Below are 21,383 nucleotides of genomic sequence, written 5' to 3'. Positions count from 1 at the left end.
GGAAAGAGGCACGTCTTTGGAAGCAGGGAGGTGGTGAGAGAGATTCCCCCCACAACTGACTGGTCAGAGGTCTTGTGATGGTGGGAGCTTCTCACCATGTCCTCCTTGGCTGTGTGCTGGGGTGATGGCAGGACGACCCTAGGGGTGACCCTCGCCAGAGAGATCAGACTCCACAAGCAGGACCACCCAATTCACCACTGATGCCTGTGCCCCAAGAAAATGCAGAGGCTCCAACCTAAAGGAACCATGAGGTCTGGGACAATGTGGCCTTTGGGCTGAAGGAACCTGGAACCCTTGACACAAACCAGGATGGCACAGTACCCAATCTATATATATAGAACCCTAATATTCAAATAGACCGAACAGCAGAACAACCGAACAACCAGTTGCTATGACATGTGCTGACCAGCAGGCGGCAGAGCACAGAACATGGTGGGCATCGGCCGTGGCGGGATGGTGGAGCAGGTGAGCGGGGATGCCAGACCAAGGAGGGGTGCCCGTCGCTGTCATTGGGGCGAGCCGCTGGTGGTTCCTGAAAATTCTTTGCTGGGCGCTTGCACCTGCTGCTGGCACTGGAGCCACTGTTCACACCCACTGCTGGTGACCAGTGCCAGCCCTGATCGCTTGGTGCCATCAGCAGGTGTGAATGGCGGCTGCTGCCCTGATCACCCCTCAGGGCTTCTCCACCTCCCCCTGCACCTGAGGGACGATTGGGGCAGCAGCCACCACTTACACCTGCTGCCAGTGCCAGCCCCAATCGCTCTGCGCCATCAGCATATGGGAGCGGCGGTGGCGGGAGCAGGGCTGCCAGCAGACAGGGGACGGGAGGGGGGGTGGGAGGGGAGGGGAAGGGGGCCGTGATGGGAGGGGCTGAGTGGGGGCACGGAGGCTGGGCTGAGACCCACCCCTGTGCCCACCGCAGCCTTGCAGCCCACAGTTCCTTTCAAGGTGCACGAATTCGTGCACTGGGCCCTTAGTTATAATTATGATTCAATTGCCCATGAGTTCAGTGGAAGGGGGACTTGGAGTCACTTGTAACTTAAATTAAGGAATTCTAAAAATATGTATTTCTTGTGCACCTGAGTTTCAAAACTAAAATTTCTGGTTTGCTGCAATTGCATATAGTAAGTTTTGACATAAAATCTGAGGGGCTAGTGAAGACAGTGTCTGTGTGACTGGCACAGATCACAGATGGCATGCCGACAGCCAGGACTGAGGAGTTGCTTTCACACTCTGAAGTTGTGACTCACTTTGGAGAATCCTTTGTGGATGGGCCTCATCAACCGACAGCCCCACTGGGTGTGAGAATGAGCTCAGGTCAAAGTTAGGGTGGCATGTGATTTAGCAACTGATTCCATTACATTGCCTGTGGGCTTGGCTAAGTGGTAGATTAGTACATATTTTTATTGGATTTTGAAAAAATGATTATTACTTTTCTGAATTCATGTAGAAGCTCTCTTAATTGACTTCCATGTACTACTTGGCCAAATTAACTAAGTGTCCCTTTTCTTTGTGAAACATACTGACTTCCAAGGAACAAATGTTTGTATTCCTTCAGAATTCATTGGTTGAAATCCCAACCCGCAATGTGATTGTATTAGGGGACCCAGAGAGCTCTCTTGTCCTCTTGTCAGCATGTGAGAGTACAGAGAGAAGACGGCCTTTGAACCAGGAGGCGGGCCCTCACCAGAATCTGACCATGACCCTGCTCTCAGACTTCCAGTTTCCAGGACTGCGAGAAATAAATTTCTGTTGGGTGTAAGTCACCCAGTCTCTGGTATTCTCACAGCAGCCTGAGCTAAGACACTGATGCCCATAGCCCACTGCGGGCTGGTGGCTGCTGTGACAGGAGGCTAGTGCTGTATGCTTCTTTCCTGTTCATTTCGCTTGGCTGTATTTTGAAAATGACACAATTTGCCCAAATAGGATTAAAACCAGTGATACACGAGTACACAAAGATAGAGGGATGTATTACTAATGAAAACTAGGTGTAATGCTTGGGAAAGACCCAATGAAGGAGAGTCACATTTAAAAATGTTGTTGAGTTACATTTGATGGTTATCAACCAGTACAGCATTTAGGAGGATTCTTGAGGCTTTACACTGTCTTTAAAGTGTCATTTCACTAAAGAAACCCAAGGATACAACATAGAGGATGCATTCTATGTGTGGTTTGCAAAGAAAGAGAACAATACAGCACTCTAATAAGAAAATCCATATTGAAAGAAGAGATACTGGCCCAATAAAAGGATTGGTGAGTGAACATGCATTTTAAGTTCACTGTTACAATGTTTGATATATGTCTGTATCTTTTGTGTGATTCTTTTTGTCTGAATGGATTATCGCCCTCTACTGGCCAGGAGGGAGGGCTGCCACACACGGATCACATGGAAGCCCCACCCACGGTTTAGTTTCAGAGCATCTATTTATTTTGTTAGAATGTGCAGATTTCCCGTTGCAAAGCAGCCTGAAACTGCAGTAAAGCAATATACTGAGATTATTTTACATCCAAAGTACTTTCATCTATTTATAAAAGATAAGAATGTTCTATGATTGGGTGATGAACATCCTCACCCCCTCCCCACGATTTTATTGTTTTTTTTTTATTACACTTGGTAATCTTTTTAAAATAGATGTTCACCCAAAAGGCCTTCAAAAGTACTACTGCGATTCTTTGGTGTCGTTATTCACAAAGACAATGTGAAATAAATATGATTCTGACTCTGGGAAGGTCGGATCTTCCTCTGAATGGGAGAAACAAATGTGTGCAATGGAAGAGTTCTCTCCTCACACATCAAAGGACTTTACTGAGAGGGACAGCATCTCGAAGCGGCGTTCCCACTGCTGCGGGAGACTTGGCGAGATGGCGGCGGGCTCCTCCCGCCTCTGCGGCAGCGTCGCAATCAATAATGCAGGCTCTGCGGCAGAACCCCGGCGTCTTTCCCCCCAGCGCCCGCACCCGGGAGCGGGAAGGCTGATGCGTTAGTCCATCGCGCCACCTAGAGTCCGTCAGTGTTCATTGTAGGTTGGATCTGGAAAGTCAGAAACTGCAATCTAGACTGTGCATGGGGCAAAATAGATAGAACATTAAAAGACAAAGAAAAGATGAGTGAAATGTTTATTCATTTTCCTGTAAAATGAATAATTTTAAGGCTAGAAACTCCAAGTGCCAATCCTGTAAAGTAAATAAAGATTATCAAGCAAATGCCAGTCATTTTGTGGGCACCAAGGATATTCCCGCAGGTCTCATCGATCTCCACTTTCATGCGACTCAATCCAGTGATGAAAATCCGGATACACATATGCCCAGTTAAACTTGAGTATCAGGTTAACAACAAATGATTGATGTATGTCTGCTATATACTAAAAATTTTAAGTGGGCATCTTACCATGACCATTACCATTATTTTGACCAACCCAGGCAGGCAGTCCTCCATGGAGAGGCATGATTGCAGTCCAGACTTTATAGGGCCCAGCAGTGGGGCACAAAGGGCTTGAGGAGCTTTGCTGGGGTTCTGGTTAAGGAGGTTCACAGGACCACTGACCGGTGGGCAGGTTTCTGCTGGTAGAAGAGCACAGCCAAGGCCAGAGGCTGGGGGCACTCAGCATGGCAGCTCTGCACTGCTAGAGTGCAGGGGTGAGGAGGGGAGAGGCCCAAGGGGAGGTCGCTGCATCCCAGAGGCCTTCTACTATGCCCCCAGGAGCTGGACTTTATTCCACATGCAAGGGGGAGTGAAAGAAAGGTTTGAGTAGGAGAGGGGCGTGGTCAGATAGGTGTCTAAGGAAGATAAATCTGGCGGCAGTGTCAAAGATGGGTTAGAGAGGCTACGAAGCCTGGAGGTGGGAGTCCTGAAGGAGACTGCCCAAGGTCAGCGTGCTCATAAGCAGCAGAGCTTGGATGTGAACTGGGTTCTCCTGGCTCCGAGTCCAGCATGCTCGTCACCCTGCCAAGGGCCTGTCCACCTGATTGGATTATGATTCGCACAGGCAATGGTTTCTAAGATCAGGAGCAGCACAGCCCTTGATGCATGCTTTTCCTTCCCTGACGGATGAGCTCCGCCCACATTTGGAAAGACAGCGAATACCTTGTCCTCCTCTTCTCTCCCTGCCTGCTTCTCCTGCGGCTGCTCTCAATGCCTGCATCTGATTAACTCAGCCCTCTTTCCCACACAGGGCCGCCCCTGCAAACCAGACTAACAGGGCCAAGTGACAAAGTGAATTAGACCCCGCTGAGGTATTTGGCCTTGTTTTCCTTGGACCACAGCCTGACTTTTTGATGCCCTGGGAATGAGGGCACCTGTTTCTTTTCAAGGAGGCTCTGTGGTGAGGCCCACGCAGATGGCAGGGCCTGGCGTTCGCGGTTGTCAGGGGCTGCTGGTTCTTGGACCTGGTTCACTAAGAGCTGGGTGAGAGGCCAAGTAGAGCCTGGCAGCTCTCCCAGCCTCCCTGTGAAGTGGGGTATCGGCAGCGCCTTCGCACGCACAGCGAACAGTGCCACCCTTCGGAGAATGCACAGGTGCGGGTAAACGAGGCTTGTGGAGGAAGAAGAGAGGATACACCTACACTCTCGTGCCTGTATCACGAACATCATGCTGACATCTTGAGGCTAGAGCTTTGTAAAAAAAAAAAAAAAAATTGGAGATGCACTTAACAGAAGATATACGGGTAGGAAAAAGGTGAGAGTGCAATAATTAGTAATAGAAAATGGGCATGAAAGGATGCAGTAGATAAACAAATGTATGCAAAAGTATAGACATGCTTAGCTTCGGTGGTTATAGGGTGAACTTACAGGAGTCATTTAAAATCATCAACAAGTTTTTATTGCACAGCTGCCATGCTGTCCTTCAGCACTGGTGGGCCTGCAGAAGCCACCAGGCTGCAAGAATCCCCGAGTTATCAGAGATCTAGCTGCAGGCCCCGCTGGGAGCTGACAGGGAGCCAGTGTTGATGGGACAGAGGGCCCCGGCATTGCTTTTGGTTCTGAGGCCTGTGATTTTTCAGGAGAGAGTATACACTCAAGGAGAATGGTGATTTTGTAACACTTAGGGTATGTTGTAGCATTTTGTGGACTGTGACTCCACAAATCCATGAGTGTTGGAAATATCCATTTCTTCTAATTAAAGTGAAATTTTTAATTAATTAATTTTTAGTAAGTGTGAAAATGAAAGCTGGCTCCCCCCAGATAAGTTTATTCTAAGCTCTCATTGGTGCATTCCCCTTAACACTACCACCACCAGCATCAGAGGTTGCACACCAACCCAGGAGGCCTTGCTGGTGCCTAGGAAAGGGCCAGGTCTTTCTGGTCTTCTCTTTCGGAGATTTCTGCCCACACCCGACGGACCATGTGTGTGCAGGCACTAGAGGCTTTGCAAACACACAGAGTTCCTTGGACACTTGCCACTGTGGAACCCTGGCACTGGGTCGGTCTCCTGGGAGCATATGGCATGCCGGGTCCCTCTAGGCTTTGCAATTGCCATGGGGACAGTTGAGTGTCCCGTCTTCACCCAGCCACGCCTTCACTCACTTCCTCCTCCTCTGCTTCCTCCTCCTCTCGGCTACCTCAAATTCCTTTCCCAGCATCACCTCTTCAGTGAGATCAAGCTTCCCTAAAAGACAAGACAAAGCACGCTAGCAGCTTCCTTTTTCTGCTTGGAGGCTGGATGGAGGGAAATGTGAAAGGCCTCACTAACATCTTAAAATTGGAGAAGGGAGCAGGAGGCAGAAAAACGTTGAGAATACAATGCAAATTAGTAAAATAAATCATCCTGCTACAGAATGTGATGCAAATGACAGGGCATGCAGAGAGGCAGCGGAGCCTGGGGATTAAATGCTTGGAATCTTGGTCTACTTGCTATCCATGTGGCCTGGCCTCAGTTCCCTCATTAATAAAACAAAGATGGCATTAACACTACCTGTCTGGCGGTGATGAGGTTGCAATGCGTCAATACATATACAGCACTCAGCACAGTGATTGGGCACCTTGAGCACTCACTCATTGTTAGCTGCTATTGTTACAATAGTTCTAGTCTCACTGATGGACCTTACCTCGTCGCTCATCCTCCGTGCATTACAGCGCCAACAATGTCTGTCTCTTCTCAGGACTAACAATAACTCCGCCTCCACAACCAATAAGAGGAAATGAAGGGAGAGGAGACAGGAAAGGAAAACTCCTTGTGTGCTAAGTGCCCTGATAGAAGGCGTGGGTTCTGATCTCTGCCTGCTCCAAATGGCTGCTCCAACAAGGAGAAGGGGATGCTCTAGCTGTGATGATGTTCCTCACACAGTGATTTCAGGAATCTACGGGAAGGGCAGTGGGACATGCTCTTTGCAGATGGAGCTCGTCACCCTCAGAGGTGTGTGTTACCAGTGGGAAGAGGACTGGACCAGCAGTCTTCCCCAGCTCTTCAGCTGGTTTCATCTCTCAACTCTCTAAGTGACATTTCCTCACAGATGGCCACTAAATTACCTCCTACCTGTCATTCTCTCTTACAGTTTCTTGTTGTCTATTAATTAGTCTTTATTCAATTTAATTATGGATACTGGGTGTCTTTGTTTAGTGTCTTCTGGCCCAGTAGATGACATAGCTCCAGAGGGCAGGGATTACGTGTTTTATTGATCAAGTTTTTAATTTGTTAAATGAGGGAGGTAATGCTGCTTTTGCCTACCTCGTTGAGCTGTGAAACTTTTAAAAAAGTTAATACATATGAAACTTCCTTATTAATCATAAAACATGATGTAAATATTAGTTATGCTTAGTACCATGTCTATTTGAGGGTACATCGCAAGCTGAATACCTGTGAAATGTGCTCCTGGACAGATTAGCATTCTGTTAAATGAGGTAACAGAGGAAAGTACTTAGAACAGAATGTACACCATGATAGCTCTTATTGTCTGAAGTCAAAGATGGCAGTCCCAGCCTCTGCAAATATCACATTTGCTTAGTCCACCCATAGTAGGTGTGGAATGGTTTAATAAGAGCACACCTGTGGCTGGAGATGTCTAAACACATGTGACAGCAAGTAACCCAGTGACCATCAATTCTGTGCACTGAGGGGGGCGAGTGTTGAGGTTTTACAAGTTAGTTCTCAACTAAGATGGTCTTTTTCTACCATGAAGCAAAGATGGTGAGTAGGACCCCTTCCTCTGCCCATGGTAGAGATACTGCAGAGAGAGGGGAGCTGTTTCCAGAACAATGGCTGCTGCTGCCAGAAATTCAGAGAGCAATTGGGAGGAGCATGAATCTCCTCAGTTCAAACAGTGCATAGATGTGTGCAGCATCACATTCGGAACAGCGGGAGCTGGGCAGGAGGGATGTAGTTGATGAACGCACTGGTCTTGGGCTGAGGCTCTTCTGCTTTTGATGGATCAGCCAGGAAATGAGAAATGACCCATCCCCATGGACAGTGTGGTGCCCGAATCCCAGAGGCTAGGAACCTAAAGATCAAATGGTGTTAAACTAGAAAGAAATTGATCGGTTACGACCAAAACAGACACATTTTGCTTCACGAGGCCATTCTTGGGCTTTGCCCTATTTATTGGAGAGGCAGAATAAGGAGTTGGCACCATAAAACCACACTGCGTATTCCTTGGTGTTTGGTATGCATAATTATGGTTTAATTAACTACTTAGTAAGATGCCTAGAGTTTGTTTGCATGTTTTGTGGTGTCCTTGGCTCTCCAAGGTCCCCAGATTCCCTGTGTTTGGCAGAGAGCCCAGTTTTCCCCTCCTAGACCCTCAGCACAGGCCCTCCTGAGGTTTACTCACTGTCTCTATACAGCTGTGGCTGCCTTGGGCAGAAACAAAGGTGAGCAGTGAGTCCAGGAGAGGTCAGGTAACAGGAAAAGATAGGCTAGGTAAAGGTCAAAGGGAATAGAAGTAGACCCCGGGAGGGGGTGGAAAGGTGGACTAAAATACTCCATCCACAAGCAGACAAGGCCTCATCACAGATGCACACCGAGATACAGGAACAACGACCAAGGTCACCTAAATGGGATAAACAAAGGCCACCCAAGGCCAGACACAGGAGGAGATGTGGTGGCCACACATCTCAAGAAGGTGAGAATAGAAGGAGAAGGGGTACAAATCTGTAATAAGTTTTTTTAAAAAAATCCTCATTTGTTGAAATAATGATTGCCACAAGCATAGTTGTTTTATCTTAGCCCCAAAAGAGTGGGGTTAACTTTACTCTCTGTCATGGGACTGTGGCCACAGACGGGAGCTTCTCTGGGGCCAGGGACTGTAGGTGCCTCCATCCCCCATGGTGTTCCTGTTCCAGTTACGTTTTTCCCAATCATACTCCACCTGCTGTGAGAAATGTGCTGTGATGGAGGTAGGTCCAGGGCACTGTGGGGGCAATAGAGGTGGTCGGGGGGAGGGGATCAGAAGCTGGAGGAGCCAGGGAAGGCCTGGGGAGACCTGTTGCTGATGTGAGGGGAGATCCCTGAGCAGGCTGCGGATGGAGTGCACCCATGCTTCAGGTTGGTGGAAAATAAGGCAGTAGGGGAAGGGCCTGGGGCAGGGCGAACCCAGACCCCAGAGGCCAAGGGTGAGGAAGGTGGGTGCATCTAACCTCACCGTTTGGCCACAGGTCAACTCTGCTCTTTAGGCACAGGTAGAACCTTTACTCAAAGAACAGTCACCGCTTGGCACCGGGAGGAAAGTGCTCTCACCCTCATGACACCCCCAACGATGCTGCAGAGGTAAATATGAGAAGAGTCGCGTGAAAGGAAATGGCTCTGTTAAAACAGATCTCTGAAAGCGAAAGCAGAGCCTGGGAGTATGAGCTCGAAGTCTGTGGCCTGGGAGGTGGAGGCGAGCGAGCTCTTCTGCAGAGGAGACAGGGGGAGCTTTGTGCGCCGGCCCCGGGGCGCCCGGCCTCCTGTCTCTGGCTGTGCGTCCTGGGAACATGCAGGGACTCCTCCTGGCCACCTTTCTCCTGGCAGCCCTGTCACAGGTAAGGTCTCTCTCCTTCCTCCTTCCCTCAGGAGACTGCAGCAGTTTTTATTTTTTCCGTTTAAAAATCTGGAAAGAAGAAGATGGGGGAGGAAGAGAGGGTGAATTCCTTGTGGAACTACCTCTTGAGAAATAGGGAGCCATTTTCCTCTCCAAATAAAGTGCTGTTTCAGTTTATTAGCTTCAGCAAAGAAGGGGAAAGCATTTTTCCCTTTCAGGTAATGGCATTTAATCCAACTTTCGATATGTTTGAACAGCTTCACAACTTCAGTAACGTATATATTTTTACTGGAGTACAGCACACAGCGTGCCGTGGGGAAGCCGCAGCCCTACCTGGCGGGGGAATGAAGGGCGCTTCTTCATGTGGGCTCCAGGCTGGGGCTCAACTTTCATGAGCAAAGAACCACTGGAAAATATGATTTTGACCACTTCAGTGAAGCCTGTTCTGGTTTGAAAGGAGCACTTTGGAAGAAACATTTATATTTTGAAAACATTCTATGACTTTGTCTTTTCCCAACGCATGTGTTTTTCACTTGTCATGAAAGGGAATCAGTCCATGGAGACTCTGGAATTTTTCAAGCAACAGACCAAAGGGAAGTTTAATTTAATATGACCGATTCATTGCCTTGGCATTTTTTAATAAGAATATTAAAACAGAGTGAATTACTTGTGGATTTATTTACATGGTGAATGTTTTTGCTTGCACAGAAGACAGAGTGTTGGAAATCTGGGGATTTAGCAAAATATCTTAGATTTGACCATCTTAGATTCTACATATGAGATTATACAGTATTTGTCTTTCTGTGTGTACCCTATTTGATGTCCTTCACGTCCAGCCATGATGTTGCAAATGGCAGGATTTCCTTCTCTTTTAAGGCTGAATTATATTGCATTTTATGTATATAGCACATCTTCTGTACCACTCATGCATGAATGGACCTTTAGGTTGTTTCCATATATTGGCTATTGTGAATAATGCTACAATGAACATGGGAGTACAGAGTACAGCTATCTCTTTGAGATCCTGATTTCAATATTTTTGGATAAATACCCAGAGTGAAATTGCTAGATCACATGGTAGTCCTATTTTTAATTGTTTGAGGATCCTCCATATTGTTTTCCATAATGGCTGTACCAATTTACATTCCCACCAACAGTGTACCAGGGTTTTCTTTTCTCCACATACTTAGCAACACGTATCTTATTTACTTACTTACTTACTTTAGTAGTAGTCATCCTAACAGGTGTGAGATGATATCTTGGTGTGATTTTGATTTGCATTTCCCTGATGATTAGCGATGTTGCACACATTTTCATGTATTGATGGCCATTTGTATGTCTTCTTTGTAGAAATGTCTATTTAGGTCCTTTGCCCATTTTTAATTGGTTTATTATTTTTGCCATTGAGTTCTATGAGTTCTTGATATATTTTGGATATTAACCCCTTATTAGATATATAGTTTGCAAATGTTTTTTCCATTATGTAGATTGCCCTTTCTTTCATTTGTTGATTATTTCCTTTGCTGTATAGAGCATTTTAGTAATCCCACTTATTTATTTTTGCCTTTTTTTTTAAAAAACGAAAGAACAATTCTTCCGGGTGGAGAAGATAGAGGACAAAAGGAGAAGCAAGCAGAACCTTTACAAAACTATTATAATCATCTAAGTGAAAAATAATGATGGCTTGGATCACTATGGTAGCAATAGGGTTATTAAGAAATAGAGTGGTTATATTTTGAAGATATAACCAACATGTTATATTAATGGGATTGGAAGTAAAATGTGAGAGAAAAGTCAAGAATGACCTGACTCCAAGGTATTTTGGAAAAATGAAATTGGCATTTGCTCAAACAGGGATGTGTAGGTAGAGTAGATTGGAAGGGAAAATTGGGAGCTTGTTTTGATCATGTTAAATTTACTATACCTACCAAATATCTAAGTGGAGATCTGTTTAGTAGGTAGTTTGAGTCTGAGTTCAGAAGAGAAGTCTGGGTGGGAGGTATGAGATATAGCAAGAGAAGATAGGTCTTAACCACAGGGGGTGGCAATGTTTAGAAATGAAGAAGATGAGTAGAAACCAGCAAAGGAGACTGAGAAGAAGCCATCAGTGAGAAAGGAGGAGCAAGAAAGTGATGTATTGGGAGCTGAGTGAAGAAAAGTTTAAGCTGAGAGTGACTGTGTCAAATACTGACAGATATTATTATAACTCAGCACACTGTATTCTATCAATTTTGGGGAAATCTATTTCTATTAAACCTCTGACATTAGTTTGAGAAATCATTTCTAACATCACTTTTATTATCAAATGAAGTTCTACTGCAGGTCACAGGGCCCCGGGCCATTAGATGTGACTCGTGAAGGAAGGCCTGGCGAAGCAGCAGAAGTGCAGCATCGTAAACAGGTCTGTCACTGGCCCTGCAGATGTCCTCAGAAGGCCAGTTGCCCTCCTGGAGTGAGCTTGGTGAGGGATGGCTGTGGATGCTGTAAAATCTGTGCCAAGCAACCAGGGGACGTCTGCAATGAAGCTGACCTCTGCGATCCACACAAAGGACTGTACTGTGACTACTCAGCAGACAGGCCTAGGTACGAGACCGGAGTGTGTGCATGTAAGTGTCTTCTGGACCTGCTGGGAGAGGTTGAGTCTAGACAGGATATTTTTCCTGCAACTGTTAATTTGGAATAATCAGCTTAGTTTGGCTAAATATAAGGCGGCTTTAATTTTCACACACTAAGGGGACTTGCTTTGTCATATTAGACACCATGTGAAATTAACAGATGTTTACACATATTCAGAAACCTGTTATTTTAATTGCATTTAAAGTGATCTCACAGTTCTTCTCAAAATAATTGCTTTTAATGATTAAAATATAAGAAAATGAGTCTCATTTCTTAAAGTGCCACAAAATAACAGCTTTTGTTAATATTGTCAAAAGCAATCTGAATTCAGCCTTTTCTATAACTGGAAAGTAATCTTTCTTAAAATGTAAGGATGTATATATACCTAGTATTCAGACATACTGCTTTAATCTCAGCCTTTCCAACTAACCATCAAGTTACTGTACTTTTTACTGGAGAGAGAGAGAGAGACTTTCACCCCAAATCACAACCTGACCCTCAGCTTTCTGGGTCTTAGCTCTGGAGTCTGATTGAGACCATCTAAACCTACAACATCTTGACAATAATTCAGGATGCTGACTTACTTAGGATTAAGGAATCAGATTTCTAAGGGAAGAGAAATACCCACGTTATCTGGGCAGTTTAGTCACTCTGTAGAAAAGCCCAAGTGGGAAGCAAATTACTCCTAGACGTTTGATCATGAGCATGTAATAAGAGCACATCTTTAGAGTTGGGATGAATGTGTAGACCCATGCAGGTCTGATAGCCTGATTTCCCCTGTCGGCACTACTATATTATATTGGTTAAGATGTAGGCTCTGGGTTCAAATTCTAGGCTCTATCTGCTGGGTGACCTTGATCATGTTGTTTAACCTCTCTGTGCTTCAGTTACATCATATGTACCTCCTATCTCATAGCTTGCTAGGAAGATCAAATGAAAATAATGGACATAAAACCCCAAATACCTGGCCCAATATCTGGTATGCAGTAGACTCTAAAAAATATTAGTTATTATTCATGGAAACTTGACAGAGAAACCATGACCTATCAGACTCTGGCATTCAGGACACCCCTTTCTTCCAAACAGTGCTGGGCAGCAAACAGTGACCAGAAACTGGGTACACAACAGGGGGTTATAAAAGATACAAGCCATTCCTTCACAGAGTCAAAGTATATTGTGTCAGGCAGATCTTTCCACAAATAATTTCAGATACTGTGATGATATTTTAACACAGCTTAGACACAAGGTTGATGGCGGTGTGATCTATAACTGGGCTCACAAACTATGGCTCCATGGCCAAATCCTGGCCTTCACCTGATTTTATATAGAATGATTTGTTGGAACTCAGCCACACTTACTCAGTTACATATAGTCTACGGCTGCTTTCCAATGGCAGGATCCAGTCGTGGTGACAGGGCTGCATGGTCTGTAAAGACTAAGATATTTACGATTTTGCCCTTTACAGAAAATTTGCTGGTCGATGATATGGATAAATATTTTTTAAACTTTTTGGTCCAAGGGCCCCTTGATTCTTAGAAATTAATGAGGACCCAAAGAGCTTTTGTTTGAGTTATCTCTATTGGTATTTAATAAATTAGAAATTTAAAAATATTTACTAATTTGTTTTAAAATAACAAAAATATAAATTCATAGGAATAATATATGTTATGAAATTTTTATTTTCTAAAATAGAAAAATAGAGTGAGAAGAATGGGATTGTTTTACATTTTTGCAAATCTAGTGTATAACTTAACAGAAGATAGCTAGATTCTCCCATCTGTTTCTACTTTCAATCTTGCTATGTGATGTTTTGGTTGAAATATACGAAGGGAATCCAGCTTCACACAGATGTATTATTGGAAAGGGAAGGAATATTTTAACAGACTTTTCAGATAATTGTGACTATTCTTTTTTGATATTATATTAACACTTGAGAAGGGGTAGTTTCTTAAAAATTAGCTACATCATGGAGTCTAAAACCATATCATTGAATCACATCAATGTCAAACTCTGTGACATTAAAATACATTGGTCCATCCAAAACCTACTTGGAATGGGTCTTTTACTCATGCATAATTTGTATTGTGCATTGGTTATTTGGAAAATAATTTGGAACAATGGGTTATGTAGAAGTTCCAAATAATACACGTAATTATATAATATTTTTTAAAATCACATTGATCAATCCTAATTCTATCAGAAAAGTCTATATATTGAGTAGCTATAAGGTTCTTAGAGGTGGATTCAAGTTTTCCAAAATTCTAATTTTTTGCTTGAAAGCTTGAATTCTATCATTGGCAATAAGTACTGTCAGTTGTTTTGCTTGAAGTTACAGTCTCACTTTGTTGATTTTTAAGAAAATGTCAGCCAAATACCCAGTCTGAATAAGCATGGCTTACCTGTCAGTCATTCAGGTGAAATTCCCACGAAAAAACATGGGTAGTTTGGCCCACAACTCAAACGGCAGCACAGGTACTTTCCCTAAGATAACCGTTGTACTTCGGTGCAATACCTACAGAGAGGTTCTGGTATACTTCCCATTCTGTCACAAGGAATACTAAAAATATTTATTTGATGGTTAAGATTTAATAAAATGTTTACTTTTTTACTGTGTATTGAGGACATTCTTAAGTAAAACTAGCTTTTCTGTTAAAGTACATTTATATACAAGTGCACAGCAAGGAAAGTACAGTGCTTAACCTGTACAGTTTGATTCATGCTAAGATGCCAACAGCAGTTTTAGCCACCCACCATTGCTTTTGTACCATCAGTGCAAATACCAACACAGTGAAAACAGTTTCTGACCTGCAGATTCCCTGAAAGGGCCTCAGGCCCTGCCAAGGTGTCAGTGGCCACACTCCGAAAACTGCTGACCCAGGAGAGGAATCCTGCTCAGAGGAAGTGAAAGTTTCCTCTAGTTCTCTTAAGACGAACATCAGTTACCATGCAGTACTGTAGTTAAACAGATTATAATTTTTTCAGCCATTCACATCTTAACTTACTAAGAATATATCCTAACCTATTGTTGGCCATCTGGGGAAACCTCAGTCTCACCAGCCCCCAGCCCATCTCTCAAATTTACAATCTTTATCTCACTGCTGTACTCAGAGTGATTTTTTATTTACCGAACCCTAGACGAAGGGCCTGTGCCTGGGTCTGAGTTCCAAAAGTGACCATTGAGGTTGCTAGCCTACTATGTAATGCTAATGTCTCATTTTCGCCTTCTCCAGATGTTCTGTGCAGGAGGTTCCAGATGGGGCCTAAGAAATTGAGAACAGCACTTTGTTAAGGAGACACGTTTCCTCTGTGGCATAGAAGGGGAAGGCTAGGCTATCAGTGATGGCTTCTTTGGTGATTCTGCTTTTTTTTCTTTTCAGACCTTGTGGCTGTGGGATGCGAGTTCAACAGGGTACATTATCATAATGGCCAAGTGTTTCAGCCCAACCCCCTGTTTAGCTGCCTCTGTGTGAGTGGGGCCATTGGATGCACCCCTTTGTTCATACCAAAGCTGGCTAACAGTCACTGCTCTGGGGCTAAAGGTGGAGAGAAGTCTGATCAACCAAACTGTGGCCTGGGACCATTACAACAGCAGCTCTCAACAACCTACAAAACAATGCCAGGTGCTCATAAGTAGAACTGGTTTTCATGCCTGACTTCTTGTGGTTTACTTCATGTTCCTTTTATGCACCAGAGGTGCTCCACAGGCACTCCCTGACTGGTGGTCAGTGTGAGATTTAGTTTGAGTGCCATCTTAGTCTGTTTCAGGAAGGTATAGTCTAAGTTTCTGAAAAGGAAACTTGGTAATGTTTTCATTTTTTTCGCAGTAAAATATTTGTTTTTAAAAACCCTACTAGTTCAGGAAAACTCTTCCTCTGCTATTTCTACTCAACCTCTTCTCAGGAGGATTAATCAAATGTAGTTCATATGTACCCTGGAAAAACTTTTATCTGAATTGTTATACCATGGGCAAGAAGTGTGAAGCATCCAGAATAAAAAATTTTCAAAGGTGACTTTTCTGTATGATAAAAGCAGAAATGGAAGGCTACTGCTTAAAAATATTTGAGGACATGCTTTGAATTTATAAATATTATTTCTAGAAATAGAAAACTGCTGATATAAACTTATCCTAGGCATTCTTAAGTAGGCTGCCCAGGTACGTATGTAGTCAGGAACATGTAATGAGATTCTTTGTTTATCATCTTTAACATCTGGCCATTTAGTCAGTATGCTCATAAACTTTGTATTCTGGTCTGCTTTGAGTTAGCATCTTATGTCAATGCCAGGGTGTTTTGGGGACAGGAGTTTAAAGAACTCCAGCATATGAAGCACAGATAAGGAGGGCCTTACTGTAAAAAGTGCAAAGCTGATGCCGTATTATTCACATCTGTGTTTTCATCCAGAAATCAATGCCTTTTTCTTGAAATGTAGAGCTTAGGGAATGAAAGGAGCCAAGAAAATGCAGAATACTTATGCTGAAAACTCCCCAGTTCACTTGTATCATGTGAAATGAGTTTTAGAAATTTAAAAGCCATATGAAAAGACCATCCTCAGGGATTCCAATTATGCCCATTAAACTTGAAAAAAATTTAACAGGTTCTAGTGAATTTGCATTTACCATGCATAGTTATCCAGCTAACAGCATGCCATTACTAATGCTCTAAAAATGTAAGCCAAATTATTCTTTTTTTCAGGATGTACAAGAACAGTTGGTTTTCTGCATTGAATCTGAGTGAATCAATATAAGTCCTTAGAATCTCTTTGGTGAGAGAGAACCTTAGAGAAGCAGTTTGCCACAAGTGGAGACCTTTGGATATAGTTCAAGTTGGTCTCATTTGTAGCGTGAGAGCAGTTTCAGTGGATTCACTTGGTACCTGGTTGGATGTGTCAGATGGTCATTCTTAGTGATTGATGCTTTGATGCAACAGCAAAACCAAACCAAACCCTGAGAAAATCTCTCTGGTAATTGAGTGTTGGACCTAGATATGTTTCAAAGGAAGTACATACTCAATCTAATATCTCTCCTTTGCTTAACTGTGAAACTATACTTACGGGCCCAAACAAGAGTTTGGCTTTTAAAACTAAGCACAGTGACAAATGCTCACTTTAAGATATATTTGTGATAATAATTTATAACAGAGTTAATTCCAAATGGTTAGAATCTAGCTTTTGCTTGGTCAGTATGAAGCATGCAATGACATAATGCCCCCATGCTTTTCTTACTGCTCTCCAACTCTAAACTTTAACAATCTCTTCTTGCTTTTTAATGTCAAGCTAATTCCTGAACTGCAGCTCTTGGCTTAACTTTAAGTGGGGTTATTAGAAATACAATAATCTAACCTACCTTTATTTATTGCAGATGCGTGCCAGGCTTTTAATCTGCTTCCTGCATTGAGGTCTTTAAACTGTTGTCTACCTTCCAGGTATCTTCATGTTTCTGCTTCTTCTCCCTCAGTTCTATGTGCACTTGCAAGATCCTATTGTAATAACACTGAAAACAGTATCAAAGTATCATTTTATTAAAAGATAGCACATACTTCAGTGACTGATATTCCCTACCAAGAAGGCAATGTTTTGTTTTTTTTTTTTCAAGTTTTAAATTGACATTTTGAAGTAATGTAGCCAGTGTTCAACTGCAAACTCACATCACAACCTTATTCCCAAAACATCCATTTTAGGATGCATATTAAACCTTCAGGAAATGCTTTGAGACAATAAACCAACCTGTAGTTTGCTTAAAATTAACCAAGGGCCAGATTCATTCATGAACAGAACAAGAAGCTCCCAATGGATTTACAAGGAGATGGAAGAATATTATGCCCTCTATATTTTCTTTATAGTCTCATTATTTACCCTATTCCCGTCCTTCTGTTTCTCCTAAGAAGCAGGCAGTGGAGGGGGCTCTACCCACACACCCACCCATCCATCAATCCATTCATTCTCCATGTCTTCCTATACATGATTTGAAATGGCTAGGCCAGTGGTTGGCAAACTCATTAGTCAACAGAGCCAAATATCAACAGTACAACAATATAAATTTCTTTTGAGAGCCAAATTTTTTAAATTTAAACTATAGGTAAGTACATTGTTATTAACTTAATTAGGGTACTCCTAAGCTGGCCTTTGCTAAAAACTCAAGGGGCCAAAGAGCCGCATGTGGCTCGCGAGCTGCAGTTTGCCGACCACTGGGCTAGGCAATGGAGAGAATACTATGGGCCTGATACCACAGGGAATGAATGAGTAAATAGCTTACACATAGCATATGAGTATTTAGATTATTTTAGTATAATGTATTTTCTAAAAGGCTAGATTAAAATGGAGGGGGGAAGTTCACTGGTTTTACTGATAGTTTAAGTCTCAAATATAACTTTTGTGTTTTAGATTTTAACATATGAAATTTAACATTAAAACCACATCATTCTAATTGATATCTTAAATTCCCTAATCCCACTGATGTCTATTTCAATGTCTATTGGAAATACCAAGCATGAGGCAAGAACCAGGGAAAAGGCAAGATATCTATCAGAACATAAGCTTTAGTACTCAGAGAGAGGATGGGCAGGAAGAAAGAAGCAAATGGTTATATCTATGGTGTTTTTCAAAGATAAAGAATTTTATTCCTCCCAAGAAATTGGACTGTAAGACTTTTTTTATATGACTATTTTTAATGTCCGGAGTTTATAATACAAGGAGCACAGCTTCCTCTCAGACTCCAGTTTATAAATTCTCAATTGGCTTGTGAGGCTAGTAGGGATACTTCTTTTTGTCTAATCTGGTTGCTGGGAAGACTTCATTCGAATCCTCAGTGGTCAGCTGGTCAAATGGAATTATGTTCTTCATCTTTTCCAGCTCTTTCTAGAATTGCTCAATCCTGCTCTTTGAGAGAGACGCAAACTCAGCACAACTTTTCACATCTTCCTTTTCTTCAGCATCTACCGGGGTACTGTACTGATCCTCTAGGAACCTCCAGGGCATTAAACGTCTTCTCAACGTCATCGACTAAGCCGGCCTTCGCTACGTTGGCCTTGTAGTAAGCCCAGCTGATTGCAGGTAGTTTCTCAGGGAGAGTAGCCAACCTGGAGGTGAGGGTCTCATTCCAGGATTTCAGCGTGTTAGCAGTGGTTTTCCGGTTTTGGGGTCTGATTTCCCCAAAAGCTACCCAGTCAATGGTTTTTAGAGCAAGTTTTCGCCCAGCCATCTTGAAATCCTTCAACAACGCCAGCGGCCCAGTCCACAGAGCAAGTAATGGAAGTGTGGACTGTAAGACTTGATTCAAAAGTAATTTGGGGAGTAGGGAATGATGATTAGACCATAAGCTTATTTTACTGTTATTTTATATAAAAATAAAGGTTCAGATCTATTAACTATTACTAGCTTAAAATGATTAAAAATTATATATCTACATGAGTATATATACATGTATACACATGTACTTTCTCCTTTATTTTAGCTTATAGGAATCTCCCACTTATTTGGAAAAGAAAATGTCTTATTCAAGCTACAAAGTGGACCCCTTGCTCCAGAACATGTGGGATGGGAATTTCTAACAGGGTAACCAATGAAAATAACAAGTGCCAACTGAGAACAGAGAGAAGACTGTGCTATATTCAGCCTTGTGACAGTAATATATTAAAGACAGTAAAGGTAAAGTTTAATTAGACTTAACTTCATTGTAATTTAATATTAAAAGACTCCTGAAAAGTGTGTGTGCATGTATGTGTTTTGAAGGGATGGATGGTGTTTGGTTCTCATAAAAATAAAATCACTTTAGTATGACTATTAAAAGTCAAACTGTCTCAGTGGAAAGCAGATATCACTCTAACTGCACTTTGTGGGGAGAATTTTTTTTTTTTTTTTAAAGGATTTGCTGGTTTTTTTTTTTTGTTTTTTTTTTAATATATTTTATTGATATTTTACAGAGAGGAAGGGAGAGGGATAGAGAGCTAGAAACATCGATGAGAGAGAGACATCGATCAGCTGCCTCCTGCACACCCCCTACTGGGGATGTGCCCGCAACCAAGGTACATGCCCTTGACCGGAATCGAACCCGGGACCCCTCAGTCCGCAGGCCGACGCTCTATCCACTGAGCCAAACCGGTTTTGGCTGTGGGGAGAATTTTTTATCAAGCACAGGTAATATTAATCTGTTAGAAACTCTTACAGCTTAAGAGTGTGGGTCATGGTCAGCCTGAACTGCTGCGGTACCCAACTACGTATGTGGTTTTTTAAGAGTAGACTATTTTCAGATTCTAACTTCTTTTTTAAAATATTGATTTTATGTAGTGAAATCAAAGCAATGGATAGAAGATTTTGGTTGTTAATTATGAAAACAGGTATTATAGACATCAGAGAAGTTCTGAAGTTATATATTATCAACATGGAGGGGGAACCATACCATTTCCATAATGCTCTGTGTTTAGATAGTAAACTTGCCAAATGATAAAATACTCTAAGATTGTTTGGTATCACCAGTTGGTCCTACTTCTAGAATTATATAAGATGACCATCATTTTTAGAAATGCTACAACACCCTTCTCATCCCCAAGTTATTCCCTATTAGAAATTAACAACTTGGCCAGGGCCTTGTTCAGGGCACGTGCAGGAGGCAACCAAACAATGTTTCTCTCACATGGATATTCCTGTCTTTCCCTCCCTCCTCCACTCTCATAAAAATCAATCAAAAAATATCCTCCAGTGAGAATAAAAAAAAAAGTTAACTCAATTTTAAAGAGATTAAGGTATTTATTCACCTATTCATCCACTCAAAACTGTGTGAGCTGTGTAAGGCAATTTGTTAATTTGTAGGTAAATAAACATTTAATAAGACATGGCTCTTGATAGTAAACAAAATAGAGAAATTTTCATTAATTCTGGAACTAGGTAAAAAAGATAGCAAAAATCATTGGGAAGTGGGTCCTATTACATGATGGAGCAAGAACAGGGAGACAGACTTCTGTTGAGAGGGGTTTTAAATGTAGAAAAGAGAGTGCTGAAAGTTACTAAATAGCAACTATTAATGTCCTGGAAATAATTTGTTTCTGTGTGTTTATGTTATAAAATGTTCTATGTAGAATCACTTCTCTAAACTATTATAATCAAATTTTAAAAATGACTTAATGTTATGTATATTTTTAGATCCCCAAAGGAAAAACGTGCCAACCTACTTTCCAACTCTTCAAAGCTGAAAAATTTGTCCTCTCTGGATGTTCAAGCACCCAGAGTTATAAACCCACTTTCTGTGGAATATGCATGGATAAGAGATGCTGTGTTCCTAATAAGTCTAAGATGATTACCATTCAATTTGATTGCCCAAATGAAGGGTCATTTAAATGGAAGATGCTGTGGATCACATCTTGTGTATGTCAGAGAAACTGCAGAGATTCGGGAGATGTATTTTCTGAGCTCAAGATTCTCTAAAGCCAAGCACATGGGGGAAAACTCAAGGTTAGTTAATCATGTCATTACATCAAAACGTTAGAATGCTTTTAAAAAGGTGGCAAGACGACCTTATTGGTTTTAAATAGTAAGAATGTCTGTTCTCAAAAAAAAAAAAAAAAAAAAAAGAATGCCTATTCTCAGATGACTGTATTTAAGGCATTAGGAGCTTTTAAAAAGGTTCTGCTACAAAGATATGTAGAATTTGAAAGTCTTAAAATTGAACTTACTTTAAAATGCATCTCATAATTATATAATACACAGATACTTTGTTTCACCTACATTTTCCATACATAATGGAAAAACTACACAATTTAAAAGAAAATATTTCATTCTATAAAATAACCTGGAATACTTTGTTGAAGATGTGTAAAACACAAATTA

At 42.1% G+C, this 21,383-nt stretch overlaps 1 protein-coding gene and 1 pseudogene across 2 annotated transcripts; one reads left to right on the top strand and one right to left on the bottom strand.

The window, feature by feature from the left end:
* Window positions 1-8,904: 8,904 nt before the first annotated feature.
* Window positions 8,905-20,981, top strand: CCN6 (cellular communication network factor 6; the record flags this gene model as incomplete). Its single annotated transcript, XM_080664125.1, has 5 exons — window positions 8,905-8,952; window positions 11,263-11,557; window positions 14,945-15,187; window positions 19,015-19,208; window positions 20,700-20,981. The coding sequence occupies 5 exons, from the start codon at window positions 8,905-8,907 to the stop codon at window positions 20,979-20,981; spliced, it is 1,062 nt and encodes a 353-aa protein (XP_080520251.1).
* On the bottom strand, window positions 18,282-18,762 carry LOC308246159 (ATP synthase subunit d, mitochondrial-like; annotated as a pseudogene). The gene has a single exon. The product of its transcript is annotated as an ATP synthase subunit d, mitochondrial-like (transcript).
* Window positions 20,982-21,383: the final 402 nt, after the last annotated feature.

This window comes from Plecotus auritus (assembly GCF_963455305.1).
Source record: "Plecotus auritus genome assembly, chromosome: 4".
Classification (NCBI taxonomy): Eukaryota; Metazoa; Chordata; class Mammalia; order Chiroptera; family Vespertilionidae; genus Plecotus; species Plecotus auritus.
Note: the sequence above shows the minus strand (reverse complement) of the source record. Positions and strands in the feature narration are given on the sequence as shown.